Source organism: Physeter macrocephalus, chromosome 19, assembly GCF_002837175.3.
Source record: "Physeter macrocephalus isolate SW-GA chromosome 19, ASM283717v5, whole genome shotgun sequence".
NCBI classification, from domain to species: domain Eukaryota; kingdom Metazoa; phylum Chordata; class Mammalia; order Artiodactyla; family Physeteridae; genus Physeter; species Physeter macrocephalus.
Genome location: NC_041232.1, coordinates 28,560,388 through 28,574,854, shown reverse-complemented (window position 1 = coordinate 28,574,854; position 14,467 = coordinate 28,560,388). Strand labels below are relative to the sequence as shown.

The following is a 14,467-nucleotide window of genomic DNA, read 5'->3' as shown; positions in this document are numbered from 1 at the left end:
CGAACCCGGTCCCCCTGCATCGGCAGGCGGACGCGCAACCACTGCGCCACCAGGGAAGCCCCATCCTTTTTTAAAAAAACCTTTTTTTGGTCATCGAAACAAAACAACACACCCGGAGCTGTCACTGGCAGTCAGCAGCGTGGGCATCTGTGGAGATGATGTTCATTCTCCTTCCCCCGGAAATATTTAGCTTATTTATCATTTTAATGAATACGTCCAAGCCTAGATAATGCCCACTGTGAAATGCATACATTTGAATTTATTCTCTTTAAAAGGGGCTACATGTGCAGTAACCTCTAAGCAGGATGCACAGTAGAAGAGAATAAAAACACCTTTCCATGAAGAATTAGAATTTATACCAAGAAGAAAAGCATAGAAGTTTATACCATTAGAAACCCGGCAAGAAAATAACAAAGCAGAGGGGGAAATATTATAACAACTCTTTTGCCAAGCAGTTTGTAAATTACACTCTTACGGGTAACGGGGGAAAAATCCAAGCTATCAGTTGCAACCACATTCTGTCACAAATTATCCTCTGTCTGAGGCTGACTGACAGCTCACAAGCACATGTTTCCAAAGCAAGAAACGGGGAGAGAAGAGCATCCTGTGGGGGAAGGACGGAAGGATGTCCATCTCAGGCCGGGATGGAGGGCAGAGCACATGGAGAAGGCAGCGATGGTGTGTCCCTGAGGGAACCTGCAGTGAATGACACACCTTCGCGAGATTTTCCCGGGGTCGTGACTCATTTCAGCCCAGCTTGTGTTTCCCCAGAGTAGTCCTAAACCCAGACAGCTGAACCAGCCCCTTCACCCAGGCCCCACCACGGTGAGCTGGTGGCCGTAGCTTTCAGGCAAAGGGAGGGTCGCGCACAGACCTGCAGGCCAGCCCTCCTCACGTTTTATCACTTCCTCCCCCATTTTGCATGATTGCTGCCATGGTTACCTTGCAACTGTGTCCCACAGAGATTGAACATTTCATTTTCTTGACCTGCAACGTGAAATGAGTTAAAAGTAGGTGCTAAAGAATGATGATCCTGACCTTCGCTGGCTGCATAGCAATGTGCTTGCCTGCTTCCTGCAGGGGCCGCAGGGCTGATCTCTTTCGCTGACCCAAGGATGGGTAGGGTCACTCCTCACTTCTCACAGAGCTTAGGAAAAAGGCTAAAGCACAACGTAACCAGTCGTTTAGGTAACAGAAGCAAACGTGTGGCCATTAACAGGATGCTCTTCTCTTATGGAGTGTTTACAATGTATGAGTGGAATCCTTGTAATTTTTTAAATTTAAATTTTGAAGCCGAATCCAGTTTTTCTAAATAATTTCTTCCCTGAGTGTTGTATTTACTGGAATAACTTAGTTACAAAAAACTTAGAGAATCATTTATTTAGAAATATACCTGGAGAACTTGCATTCTGTCCCTAGGGAGGTGAATGGAAAGGTTCCCAATGTGCCAGCATTTGGAAGAATAAAACCAATTAGATTTTATTTTTTTAAGTTAAGTTTTCAAATTGGGTAAAAAAAAAAAATCAGAATTGAAAACCATTGGACTTTTTGTCAGTTCTGTGAATTTGAAATATGTTATTTTTACATGAATGGCTTTTTTCACCTTTTATTCATCTTTTAAAACATACACAATGTATCTTTAAATTTTTCTTAGCAGTTTATTCAAAGTAACAATATCCTCCAAATCTACCACTTGGCTGTATGTTCCAGTGGCCTATTGTAGTGGTATACTGCAGGTGTTATTACAATAAAAAAACCGTAAATATTTTCAGGGCTCATTTGGACAACCGTTTGAGGGATATTCTTGCAAACAAAATAGCAGGACATCCTCCTGAAGTGGTCAGAAATAAAAATGGCCTGTAAAGAGTCATTATATCCGGAAGGGTTTGTATTTAATAAGGTGTGATTTTTCACATCACCACTGCTCTCCTTGCAACGGTCGCTTTGATTGGAAAGTACACTTGGGGTGGAATCTCAGGTGATCGTGGCCCTCCGTCTCCTGCCTTGTGTTTCTCCCCTGATCTTGACCAGCTCCGTCTGTCTGATGGCCACTGCCACGTTCAGGGTGCAGAGTCTCATATAAAATCTTAATATGAATAACTTTTGAAAGAAACATTTATATGTTCCAGTGGAAAGTTACAGCTTGACACCGTGCTTCTCTGCGATGACTCATCTTAGACTAAGCCCCACCTGGAGTGCACAGGAGAGAGTGATGGTTAAGTTTTTCAAGAATCAAACCCAGTGGAAGAGTAGAAAGGGCTGGTACCATAGTCAGTGTTGATTTCATTTTTACCAACAAAAGCAAGAAGAAAATTCTAACATGAGAAATTTGGACATAAAATTCCTACTTTCCCAATGACCTGTCTCCCTAGGGAGGGGACATGATGGCTCAGATGCCAAGGACCGTCGTGTTCTGATTAAAAAGGGAGATGCCCTTCAAACGTGGATTCTGTTTAGTGAATTGAACATTTCAGTCCTAATATTTTTCATCCTGAACTCATTTAGCAGAGGAAATGGATATTTCATCAGACACAGATTTGACATTCCATCACATTATACTGTAAACAGGACAGATAGTGTTTTGAAAATGGGAAAGCAGGAGAGCTAAGACAGTGGCCCCTGGAAGGCCCTGGTTATCTCATTTAAACAGATACGAAATGTGGGTGCCAGTAGTGTGATCATCGGCCGCTTCCCACTTTGTGAATAAATTGCTTAGAAGGAGTCTTTTGCCTACCAGATGTGACCTAGATTTAGATTTTCAAAGGCAGGGGGGAGAAAAATCTCTATTGTGTTAAAAAACAATTGCTGGTAAAATGCACAGTAAGTGAGCTTATCTCTCTTCTCCAGGTGTTTGGGCTAATATTGTTATGGAATTACTGCTTCATTTATGAAAAATAATTGGGGGAAATATTCCAGCAAATCAACTTTGGATAAAGGCTGAGGATGTCTATTGTGTTGGTAGCAAGTTTCTAAAAGGCAGAGAGATCAAGGAGCCCATAGAGATAATAAAAATATTTTAAAAACTGTGTTTGAGAAGAGTCTCTTATAAAAGGGTCAGGCGTGGGTGTGCTTTCCAACTTGTGTTGGGGTTTAGTGAAATAGGGAAGAACAATGCGAACAATTACATTCCTTTCAGCGCCTGTGAAAGCCGTTGAAAAAAATCAAAGCTCGTCTGTCTGCTAGCTCTGATAAGTCTTATGACTCTGTTAAATGCAGCAAAATTTTAAAAAGCTAACGTTCTTATTCTCCCTTACCCGCCGTGTCTTCTTTCTCGTTTCCTCTCCCCTTCAGGAGCTGCCACTCCAAAACCAGTCCCAGAACCCGAGAAACAAACAGACCACACAGTCAAGATCGCAGGAGTCATCGCTGGCATCTTGCTGTTCGTGATTATATTTCTTGGAGTCGTGTTGGTCATGAAGAAAAGGTGAGCTCCCGGCCGTTGCCACCCATATGCTTCTGGCCCGCTGTTTGCCAAGAGGCTTCTTGTGTGTGAAAATATTCAGTTACCCATTTGGCTTTGATGACCAAGATACATCTGTGGCTCTGGTTGTTCCTATTTTGCATCATAAAGCATTCAAGGTTATGGGACAAAATTTAGAGTACATGGCTATGATTTTGTGTAAATATGCAGTTTCTCATGCCGGGTCAACATAAGGATCATGTGTCTTCCCACAAGTTGGTACATAAAACTTGGCAGAATCAGTAAAATCATTTATTCACCAGGAAGTGTTTAGTATTTACTAGCAACAGACTAGGTCTTGAGGATATGAGAAAAAAGACTTTTCCTTCTCATTATATTGAAGATTATGGCGATGACAGAATTTACTGGGCCCATGTTGTGTGCAGGCACCATGTTCATATCCCATGAGAAAGGGACTCTCAGAAAGCAGCTGGACAGCAACGCAGGGCATGGACACATAAGGACAAGAGTGGTAGCATGTTGGATGTTAGAAGGTTGCCCTGTTTGGCCAGGGGTGGTCGGAGGAGGAGAAAAACAGATACGGCTATAATAAGCAATCTTCACCTCTAATAAGTGAAAAATAGGCAGTGTCTTTTGTCTTGTGGAAATGAGTGAAAACTTGCTTAATAATACAATGTTCAGTTTATACAGAAATGATCAACATAAAATATAGACAGCAAGAAGTGAAAAGACAGATTGTCCCTTTTTTATGTAGTTTAAAAACAATTATAAGCAACAGGGTCCTATGTCTAGCACAGGGAACTGTATTCAATATCCTGTGATAAACCATAATGGAAAAGAATATGAGAAAGAATATGTATGTATATGTCTAATTGAATCACTGGGCTGTACACCTGAAACTAGCACAACATTGTACATCAACATCTTCAAGGTAAAGAAAAGATTTTTAAAAATTATGGAGTGTGAGTAAGCTTACGGATGATAGGAGGTGAGGACAGAGGGGTCGGCAAAACCAGGTCTTGGAGGTCTTGTCTGGTCATCTAAGGAGCTGGACCTGGTCGTAAAATCCACTGGTGGCATTTAAGCAGGTAGTAATGGGATGTGCTTTTGCTCTTAGAAAGATCACTCTGATGTTAGGGATGAGGCCAGCAAAGAGAGAAAAAGGCTGGAGTTAGGAAGACCAGCAACTTCAGAAACGTAAGGAGCTACGTTGTAGTAGCCGTTTGGAGGCCGATCTGAGGGACATGGAGCAAAATAGAAAGAACCTCATTGCTGCCATGGCAGTTGGTGGGGGTATCGCCACTCCCCAAATGTGGAATGTGTAGGAGGTGGGACATGTGGGGCGTGAAGACGGGGAGCTCAGCTCTGCACTTTCTAAGTTCACTCTCCCTGTAACGTGGAGTAGACATGACCACTGAGCAGTCAGATATGCTGGTGTGGACCAGGAAGAGTACTTTCCACAGTCAGAGTCATCCATCCACATACGTCCGGCTGAAGCTGGGGCTGGGACGAGGGCACTTAGAGCTACAGTCGAGTCAGAAGGAGGTCAGGGATGAAGGTAAACCCTTGCGTCACAGCAATATTTAAGGGGGGAGTTAATATCCAAATGTGTATACATACATATACATCTTTCCTTGCTTCTTCCTTCGTTTTCTGGTAACTGGTCTAGTTAGGCCTTAGGACAAACAGCTGCTCTGTGCCAGCTCATATGTGACTAATTGGTCATTTCAGCTCCTCGTCCCCACTTGTCATCCATCCTCTCTTCCTTTCTCTTTGCTCACACATCGTTTAATTTCTCTCCATTTTCTAAATCTTTTTTCTTGTGTGAAGAACTTTCATGATCTACTCTCTTAGCAACTTTCAAATATACAGCACTTTAGTGTGGTGTATATATAGTGTCACTAGTATAGTGATATTAACTATAGTCTCTGAGCTGTACATCCCATCCCCAGGACTTGTTTATCTTATAACTGGGAGCCTCCTCCTCCTTTTTCATTTCTCATCTCTCTAGCTTTCTTTTCTTTACCCTTCTCTGCTTCTCTAGCTGTCAGTCTCTTTATTTCTTTCTCCCTTCACATCTCTGCCTTTTTTCTTCCTTCTTCTTCTCCGTCATCTCTCATACACTTTTTCCTGGATGTGCTTTTTCTCTCCCCACCTTGGTGTTTATGTAGAAAGCTTAGCTGTAGTACCAGTGGTCGGTACTTCTTTTTTTTTTTTTTTTTTTTTTTAATATGATCCAGTATAAATTCTGAGCGGCACTAGGCCCTTGTACGCCTGGATATTCAAACTAAACATTTTGGAGAGTTGATTTTTAGTTGTGGGAATGTGTTGGATTTTTGTGTCATCTGGCAAGTTCTCTGTGAGGAATAGCCTGAAACTACAAATCCGGTTGCCCTCGTGACCTTAGCTAAATGGTAATTCATCCTCCAAGGGTCTGTTTCTGCAGGATTAATTCATTATTCTACCTTGGACTCTCAGGCAGTCATGGAGGTTGTGTTATAAATTATGCATTTGAAGAAACTGCCCATGGTAACATATGGCCTTGATACAACTTTAGACTAAATTCCAATGACTCATATCAAATTTACATGATTATTTACTAGATAATAACCTTAAAAGGGTTATTTTCACAGCATGTGCCACTTGTGTATTTGCTTTTTCTGAAATATAGAATCTGCTCCCTTGTAAGGCAAATTTGCCAATACACTATGCCTCTAAGGACAAAACCTGTAAGATTTTGACCTGAACAGTCGTGTGGTCCAAACTGTCCTATTTAATAGAAATTCCAAAAACTTCTAATTGTTCAGGGTTTTCTCCCAAAATTTGAGTCTAAATTTTAAACGTTGTATTTTTAAACAGAACCGTTAAAATATGATCGTAATCATGAATAAGCGGCTGGAGAGTTATTGACACATAACAAGCTACAGTGTTTGGTTAGCAGCAGGGACCTTAGATCCGGAATTCCTAGACCTGTGTTTTAACTAATTTTGTGATTCTGACCTTCTCCGGGGCCTTAGTTCCTTCATCTTTAAGTTGAGCAAATTGCACTCCCCGATCTCTGAAGTCCCCCCAGACTCTCCAGTTTTCTGTTACGCGGCGGCCAGTGGTGACACGACTATACAGTTGCTGTCCTGCAGGTACAGTGGGGGCTCCTTACTCGCTCTCCTGCCGTAAACATACACAGTTGCTTCTCCAAAGCTTGCTTGGTGCAGCAGATTCAGGTCTCCGTGTGTGGGCGGGTGAGGGGTTCATCTTTTTAGCCACGCGTTTCCCATTGTCACACAGGAGGCACTCAGTTAAAAGGTGAGCAGTGGGGAGATGTAATGAGAGAAGGAGGGCAGACAGGAAAGAGCTGGCTTTCAGTCTAGTGCTAGTCGTGTTTGCTTGTTCGAGCCTGTGCCAATCAAACTTGCAGGCCCACTCCTTCCCGGGCTAGACTCCGGGTCGCCAATGCGAGCACATGCCATTGGGTCATAAGGGCATCCTGGGCCCAAGAGAAAGAGTGGGTGAAGCAAATGCATCAGTACTTCTGGAAATACAATTGGAAGTCTGTCCTGCTGGGGAAGAGTCAGTAGTGACCGTCTGGGTGGGTCAGCATGTCAGGCCACGTGGGCCTGAGCTCTTTGGAGGAGGGACAGCAGATTTCACCGGGAGACGTTGCCAGTCATTAGCTTAACTAAGATCGTGTGGGCTTCTGAAGGCTCAGCGTTCTCTAAAAATTAGCTGCTGGAATAGAACCTGTAAAATCTGTTCAACTCGTACTAACTCATGGAATCCTTTCACACCTAGGCCATAATGACTGAAAACTGAGATGACCTTCAGTTTTATTTGGCTATAATGTTTTAACAGACCTATCACAAATTAGACTAGTTGTTACCTGTTGGTGAATATTAATACATTCGAGCCTTGCCTAGACTAATACAGTACAAAACCTGCTTTTCCTTAAATCCTTTTACAAAACCTTTCCATGTATTTTTATCTTATTCTTTAAGAAAGCAATTTCTTATTACTTTCCCCTTCCCAGAAGTATGTGTTCTTCTGAGGGTGCAGTGTTTTGACGCAGCAAATGTTAAGAAAGGGTGTTGAGATGAATAGCTATGAAATAGAAGTTTCATGCGGAGTCACATGACAGCACACTCTCAAAATTAATATAAAATAAGTTGAGTAGCAGATACTTAGTTTTTATCACTTTCATCCCTGTATAATTAAATTTATTTGCGTAATTGAAAATGCCTGCGTTTTCAACATTTTTCATAAGGAATAATTTATCTCAATAACGTGTTTGACAGAATTTAGTATACAAGCACCATCTATTTTACCCTGATTAATTATATTTACTATTGTTCCGAAAATTGCTATAGATCTTTTAGAAATTTGAGAACATTTGTATCAATTACAGTAATATTTCTGTCTCATTGTGGTAAATAGAAATTACAGAAGTTGTGACTAAATGGAAATCATTAAAGAGATACACATTCTTGCTCAAAATAGCAAATGTTAGTTATTCTACTTCATGAACACCTGTTATAGGTAAATGTGACTATTTTCATCCTCTAGCACCATACCTCTATCTCCTTCCCATAAAGCATTTTAACAGATGTACATTTTGCAAAAGCAGCCTCTATCATTAAATATTTAACACCTTTCTATTATATTTTAAAAACACTGGAACTACCAAGATAAAAAAGTTCAATAACATGGGAAGAGTATCTGAAAAATTTGAAACAAAAAAGATAAAGGAAAAAGTCTGATGAAAGCCCTCTTTTCAAAGAGACGCCTACAACATGTGAGTTGAGGTTAGGTCGACATTAACTATAGTTCCCCCACTAGAGCTGGTGACACTTGACATAGGAAAATTTTTTCCACTACAGTTAAGTGTGAGTTACATGTGAAAAATGTCTTAAGTCTGGATGCTTTATTTGAAGTCCTATTTCAAAATCACATTTTCTGAAAGTGCATTGAGAAAGTCACATCTAGACGTGTCTTTTTGGTTATTTAGAATATGTGTACTTGATATGTAGCCGTGTAAATAATAATCAGTTGCTGAGACTTTTCTACTCTAGCGCATGCTTTTGGCCTATGTGAAACAGGGTACATGTGTTCACAAATAGGTCCGGAAAGGCCCACCTAATCAATCAATCTGCTGGTGTCCTTCAGTTTCCTAGATGATAACTGAGTGGGCTCCTTGTTCAGCGATAAATTAAATTGACCTTTTTAAGGGCTCTTCTAACCTGGACTTCATATGGTTACTCTAATAGCTGTCATATTCTGACTATTTCTGGACTCAGTCTAATGGTTTATTTAACTGTGTTCTATTGGGGGCTCTTTGGGCCCTCTTTATAAAGAAGATTTTAAAAGGAAGGTGGGGAACATAGGCACCATTTTTTTAGTTTATAGGAGGAGGGTGTCAGAGAACGATAAGGGCAGCCAACAGGCTTTAGAATCTCACAGACCTGTGTTCACACCCCAGCTCCTACCTGGTGGCAGCATAGCTTTAGGGAAGTCACTTAACCTCTCTGAACTCAGTCTGCAAATGTGAAACGTGACGATGATGATGATAATGTGTACGGGGGAAGTATGAAAATCAAGTATGGACATAGCTGGTGCTTGAAAAATGATAGCCCAGAAGTTCGGAAAGCTGTTCAAGGTCACGTGGGTATACGCGGCTGAGCCTGGGGTCAATCCAGGAGTGTCTGAGTGTTACCACCCCACTGGTCACAGCAGTAAAGCTCAGAGGTGCCTCTCACTCTGTAAGCCTCAGCTGCTCTTGGTAACCACTAGCTGGAAACACCAAATAGTCGTCGGCTTGTTGCTGTTTACTCTTTCTGGAAGTCTACAGATATTTCAAACTGCCAGCCTGTTTTAATCTCCTTTTTGAGCTATCACTGGAGAATAGCTACATGAAAGCTTTTTCCTCTTCCTCCTTTACCAGAAGCGTTTTGTAAATCCTTTCGAATACATGTGTTCCATGGCATTCTTGGAGCCGGTGGTTTACTTCCGATAATTCGCAGCAGTGAGGATGCTGCCTCCTCGTCTGGTTTAGTGAGTGAGAGAACTTTGTTGAGTTTTATAGTAAGCCTTCAGCAAGCGAGCTTCTCTCCTTCCTCCTCAGGGACAAACCCTAGATTCCGGGGGCTGTGGAGTGGGCAGCGGCCCCTGGAGACGGAGGCTGACACGGGCTCTGCTGAGCTGTGTGACCCTGGCACGTGGCTGGCTTTCCGTCCCCCAGCTTCCCCAGTAAAAAGCCCCGAAGGCATCCTAATAGGACTTTCCCATGAGTGTTAGGAGAAGGAAATGAGTTACGACCATTACAGTGCTGGCCCCAGTGAATATTAACTACTTTATCAGTACGCATGCTCTGCTGCTTTGCCTGTGAGCTGTGGCTGAGGCTAGTCTCAGGTCCATTGCCCACCTTAAAGGCTTTGTTGCCACCCTCAGAGGCCAGCCGGGACCAGGAGCTGATTCTCCTTTAGAGGCGTCCTCCTCTCCGTGCGGAGTCCACGTGGAGAGCATGGGTCTTAGTTGTGAAGGTGGCTGGGGGCACAGCCCCCAGGAGTAGGACAGCTCACAGCCCCCGCAGCCTGAAGCCAGGCCTGGGCAGAGATGCTGGAGCTGAAAGCGCGAAGGAAACGCTCTTGGGCCAAACTGGCCCAGCGGGATTCCTTGTGCAGAGGCCCCTGCTCCATCTGAGGGTTTTACTCCCTACACAGAAGGAAGCCAAGTGCTGGGGCACCGACACCACCTCCCTCGCAGACTTCCCGCTAAGCCCCAAGTTCATCTGAGTAAGCATGGCCTTGGCGCTCAGTGCAGATTCTTTGGGTACCCGAACCTGTCAGACCCAGACCCGGGCTGGGGCCGGTGGTCTGCCTCCCAGGTTAGAACAGAGGACAGCATCAGTCTTTCCCAGGTCCTTAAGAGCATCCTGCATCTATAGGGACTCCCTGAGCCTGCTCTAGCACCTCTCAAGAGGTGTGGACCCTCTTGCCATGTGACCAGACCTGAGCCTGCACACGCTGAGCTGGGCTCTCTCCAGCCATCTCAGGGCGCAGCTGTCCTACTGATTCCTATTGGAATGACCTGTAACTTTCCAATACAGCTCGTTTGTATCCTGTATCCATTAGCACAGCTTATTAAAACGTGTTCTTTCACTGTATCATCCCTCTGAAGTTCAAGTCTAATGGTACCTATAAGGGGTTCAGAAGGGGTTACATATTTACCGCTGAGATTGATTGCTCTCCGTGGTTGCTGTCCCCAGATGCTGTGTTGATGTCCCCAGCTCTGTCCCAGGCAGGCTCTTCATGTTGTAGAAGGTGTCTGTCTCATTCATGTTGACAAGACCTCACGTTCTAGTTTGTAGGGTAGGAAATACCCAGGGCATGAAAACTGAGAATGTTTTACTTAGGATGATTGTTTAAACCTGTCGTCTTGGTCAGTGAATCCGAGAATTCAAACTTAATATTATCACTTGTTCAGTTCTTTCTAGTTTTGTATTAATGAGTAAAACAGTAATGAAAAATACTTAGACTACAGAAAATATATATATGTTAAAAAAAAAAAGTAGGCCAATATCTAACCTGACTTCTTTGGGCAAAATTCATGGTCCATCTTCTTCTAACATAAATCTAAATTTCTTTTTAACAAGGAAAGGAGTTATATCTGGAATCTTTAACTTAGGTTCATTTATAGAAAGTTACATAAAATTAATTTTCAAAGAGGAGCTACTGTGTTAGTAGAGGAATGCTATTTTCTTCTTTTTTTTTTTTTTTTGGCATATTTCAGCATTGTAAGATGTGATGCCGTGTTAAATAATATATTGACTAATAGGGAAGACATGTTTTTGCCCAGTGTCCTCACAGACTGTGCCTTTCAAAGGGCATAATGCTTCAGTGGAAGGAGTTTTTGTTCTTATTTTCATGTATACCGTTTTACTCTTGGCACTGCCGTGGTGGAACTAAAGTAAAGCTATTTTTATGGGTTTTACAGCAACAAGTAAAAATTGACTCATTTATTAAATCCAACATCCTTCTATTTGTAAAAACAACACAAAACCAAAAATTGGCAAAAATGTAGCCCAGGTTATCCTATCTATGAATGGCCAATTTTCTCTCTCCTGCGCACGCAGGCATGAACACAGCTTTTTAAAGTTAATTATGTTCCTGAGATGACTTGGAGCACCAGTAGCCTGATAGCAGAATTCCAGGGTGGACCTGGGATGTGTTTCTTCCCTGACTCACCTCATCTCAGCGCTCAGGCTGCACCCTCCATGCATTCAGCCTCCTGAATTATTCGGGTACCATCTGCCTCTTCTGTTAGATTCTAACATGTTACAGGCTGTGATGTGATCCTTTCTAATTATCTCTGACACCCCAGCACAGTCTTTGCCCCTAGTATATACATGTATACATGGAGTATATTTAGTAATTAAAGACAAAAAGCACTCCTTTCATGCAAGCCCTTCAGTGCCACCCTGGACTTTGAATCGCTTTGGCTTTTTATTATTAGGGATATATAAGTTTTATAATATAAGATGCTTTATTAATTTTTCTGTACTGTAGGTTTTCTGGTGGACAGATTCCCTCTTTTGAATAGTATGATTTTTAAAGGTCTGAATAATAATTATTTAAGTTTTTTATTTGATATATTAAAATCATTTAAATGAATAGGAATATACTTAAATTCAGATCTGGCTTAATTAAAAGAAAAATGGGCTCATCTCTATCATTTACTTAAATTATCACTTATTTCCGAACCACCTTTGAAACAGTTTTTATAATAGTGTACTGCCTTGCATATTTTTCACAAGCAACATCAATCGAGATAGAAATTATTATATTCAGAAAAAGAATAAGAGCCTCAGGATGAAGTTTTCTCTATACAATGAGCATCTGCCCTAAATAAATTAAAATATCCAGCTTTTCAGGTCTTCATTTCAGTGGGTTCACAATGGAAATGCTCAGACTTAACTCTTAGTAATTCATGTGGGTCTTCTCATCGCCAGCCCTTCAGCTGCTAATAGCGCCCCCACTGCATCCTTGCACAGCATTGTTCCTCCAAGGGTGCTTGATGAGAATTTATGGTAAACATTGGCTCACTGGCCTTATGTCAGAAGGAAAACATAAATGGAAACAAAAATCAGGAAAAAGCCATTTCCTGAACAGCTTAATATAAGTGTGGAGTTATCCGGAGCTCTCAAAATGTCCTTCATCCTTTTCCCTGATTTATCTAAAAGCCTGGATTGTGGGTTTGGAGTCAGAAGTCAGTTGTGGAAGAATTGGCCGCTCCGCAAAGCAAACTGCTGCCCAATTCCTAGGAATGGTTCTTACCTTTACTAAACGGGAAGGAGGGGAATCTCAGAAATACATTAAGATGGTGGGAACAAAGTGAGACATAGCATTAACTGAAACTCTTCACTCGGTGGCTGTCATCTGGGAGTGGTATTGTCCCCTTAGGGGACACTGGACATGAATGAGGGTGTCTGCATGGAGAATGGCTTAATTGTATACATCTGTCAGCTGTATAGTTTCATAGTTACAATTGTCAGGTTTTTCTTTTATAATTTATCCAGGTAAGGTTGACTCAGAGTTCTGGTCTTAAAGTCACAGGAGGTCTAGATTAAGGTCTCAATCAGAACTGCCTACGAGGAGGCCCAGGAGGGCTGACCCGGGGGTACCTGGTGAAGAGCGTGTCTGGAGAAGGTTGGGCTGCTTAGGCCCACTAGGTGTGCCACTATGTCACAGATATTACTGTCCCCTCCCACCCCTGGGGAAGTGAGAAATCTTGATTTCTTTTGTTAAATCTTCCGAATTTTTTTAACACTGGCAACTAACCATTTTTTTAATGCTTTGTTGGCCAGATAAAATGGGCATCCAGTTGCCAATTGGTGATTCCTAATTCTATTTTAAGATAAACCAAGCAGGAGACATGAAAATAACCCCATTTTAAAATTCACTTACACGTTTCTGGCTATAGATGATGCTTATGCCAGAAAACGTCAATAGACTCTTTCCTTGCCCACGTCTTCAGTACCTGAGATGCCCTCAAGTCGATGAATAAATGGTTCCTACTTGGAAATACACGAAATTTAAGCTTCATTTATCTTGTCCGTGATGCCGACAGGTGGTTTGGATTGTGTGCCTCCAGTTTATGACAAGAGCCCGTCCCATCTTTCCCCACTCAGAATTGCTGTTGACTTCTGTATCGCTCTGTAATCCAGGTTGGGAAACTTCGGAATCTAGAGGAGCCTCAGATTGTAACATCTGTTAGAGCGCTTTCACTCAGAAGATTAACATTAAATTTATTAACTTCTATTTCTGTTCTAATCATCTTCCTGGTCTTTCAGAACAGTTTCCCTAGCATGAGAGAGCCCTAGGCTGCCCCTGAAGTTGAATCCGGCCTCTGTACACAACACCGAATTAAATCTTGGAGACAGAGTTTGGGGTGAAGTAGAAAAGAAAAGCTTTATTGCTTTGCCAGGCACAGGGGGCCACAGCAGGCTAGTGCCCTCAAAACTGTGTGTTCCAGCTTAGAAGGGGTAGTGAGGAGTTTTATAGTAATGGTTCAAAGAGGGCGTGGTCAGCTCATGGACATGCTCCTGATTGGTTAGTGGGGAGATAGGAGTCAGCATCATCAACCTTCTGGTTCCAACCGGTCTGGGGTCTAGTGCCTGTGGACAGTACACCGTTAACTTCTCCCACCTGGTGGGGGTTTCAGTATCTGCAAAACAGCTCAGAGATATTGTGTATCCCTTGCTGGAACCAGGACCCTGCCCCAAGGCTGCACTATTGTTTCCTGACTGCTCCTCCCTTGTCTCTGCATCCCCTCCCTTCCCTGATTAGCACCTGTTTGAACTGCCCCTTGGAACTCAAGGAAGGTCATGGGGGCTGAATAAAGCCTATTTCCTATAATCAAGAAATGGGGGACACAGAAAGGCTTTTGTGGCCAGGAGCTCCACGGGGTCCTGTTCGGTTTCACCCCTGACCATGCTTATCATGGTGGATGGGGTCTCGGGCGGGAAGCCAGCCCCCATCAGCCAGGCCCTCCTTCCTA

At 42.6% G+C, this 14,467-nt stretch overlaps 1 protein-coding gene across 5 annotated transcripts in view; it reads left to right on the top strand.

Annotated features, from left to right (window-relative positions):
• Positions 1-14,467, top strand: part of PTPRM (protein tyrosine phosphatase receptor type M) — an 805,568-nt gene that overhangs the window by 557,625 nt on the left and 233,476 nt on the right. For all 5 annotated transcript variants that reach the window (XM_028480386.1, XM_028480385.1, XM_028480384.1 and 2 more), the window contains one exon: positions 3,292-3,424. In XM_028480386.1, the coding sequence (XP_028336187.1) occupies positions 3,292-3,424 (133 nt within the window). The remainder of the gene's footprint in view (positions 1-3,291; positions 3,425-14,467) is intronic.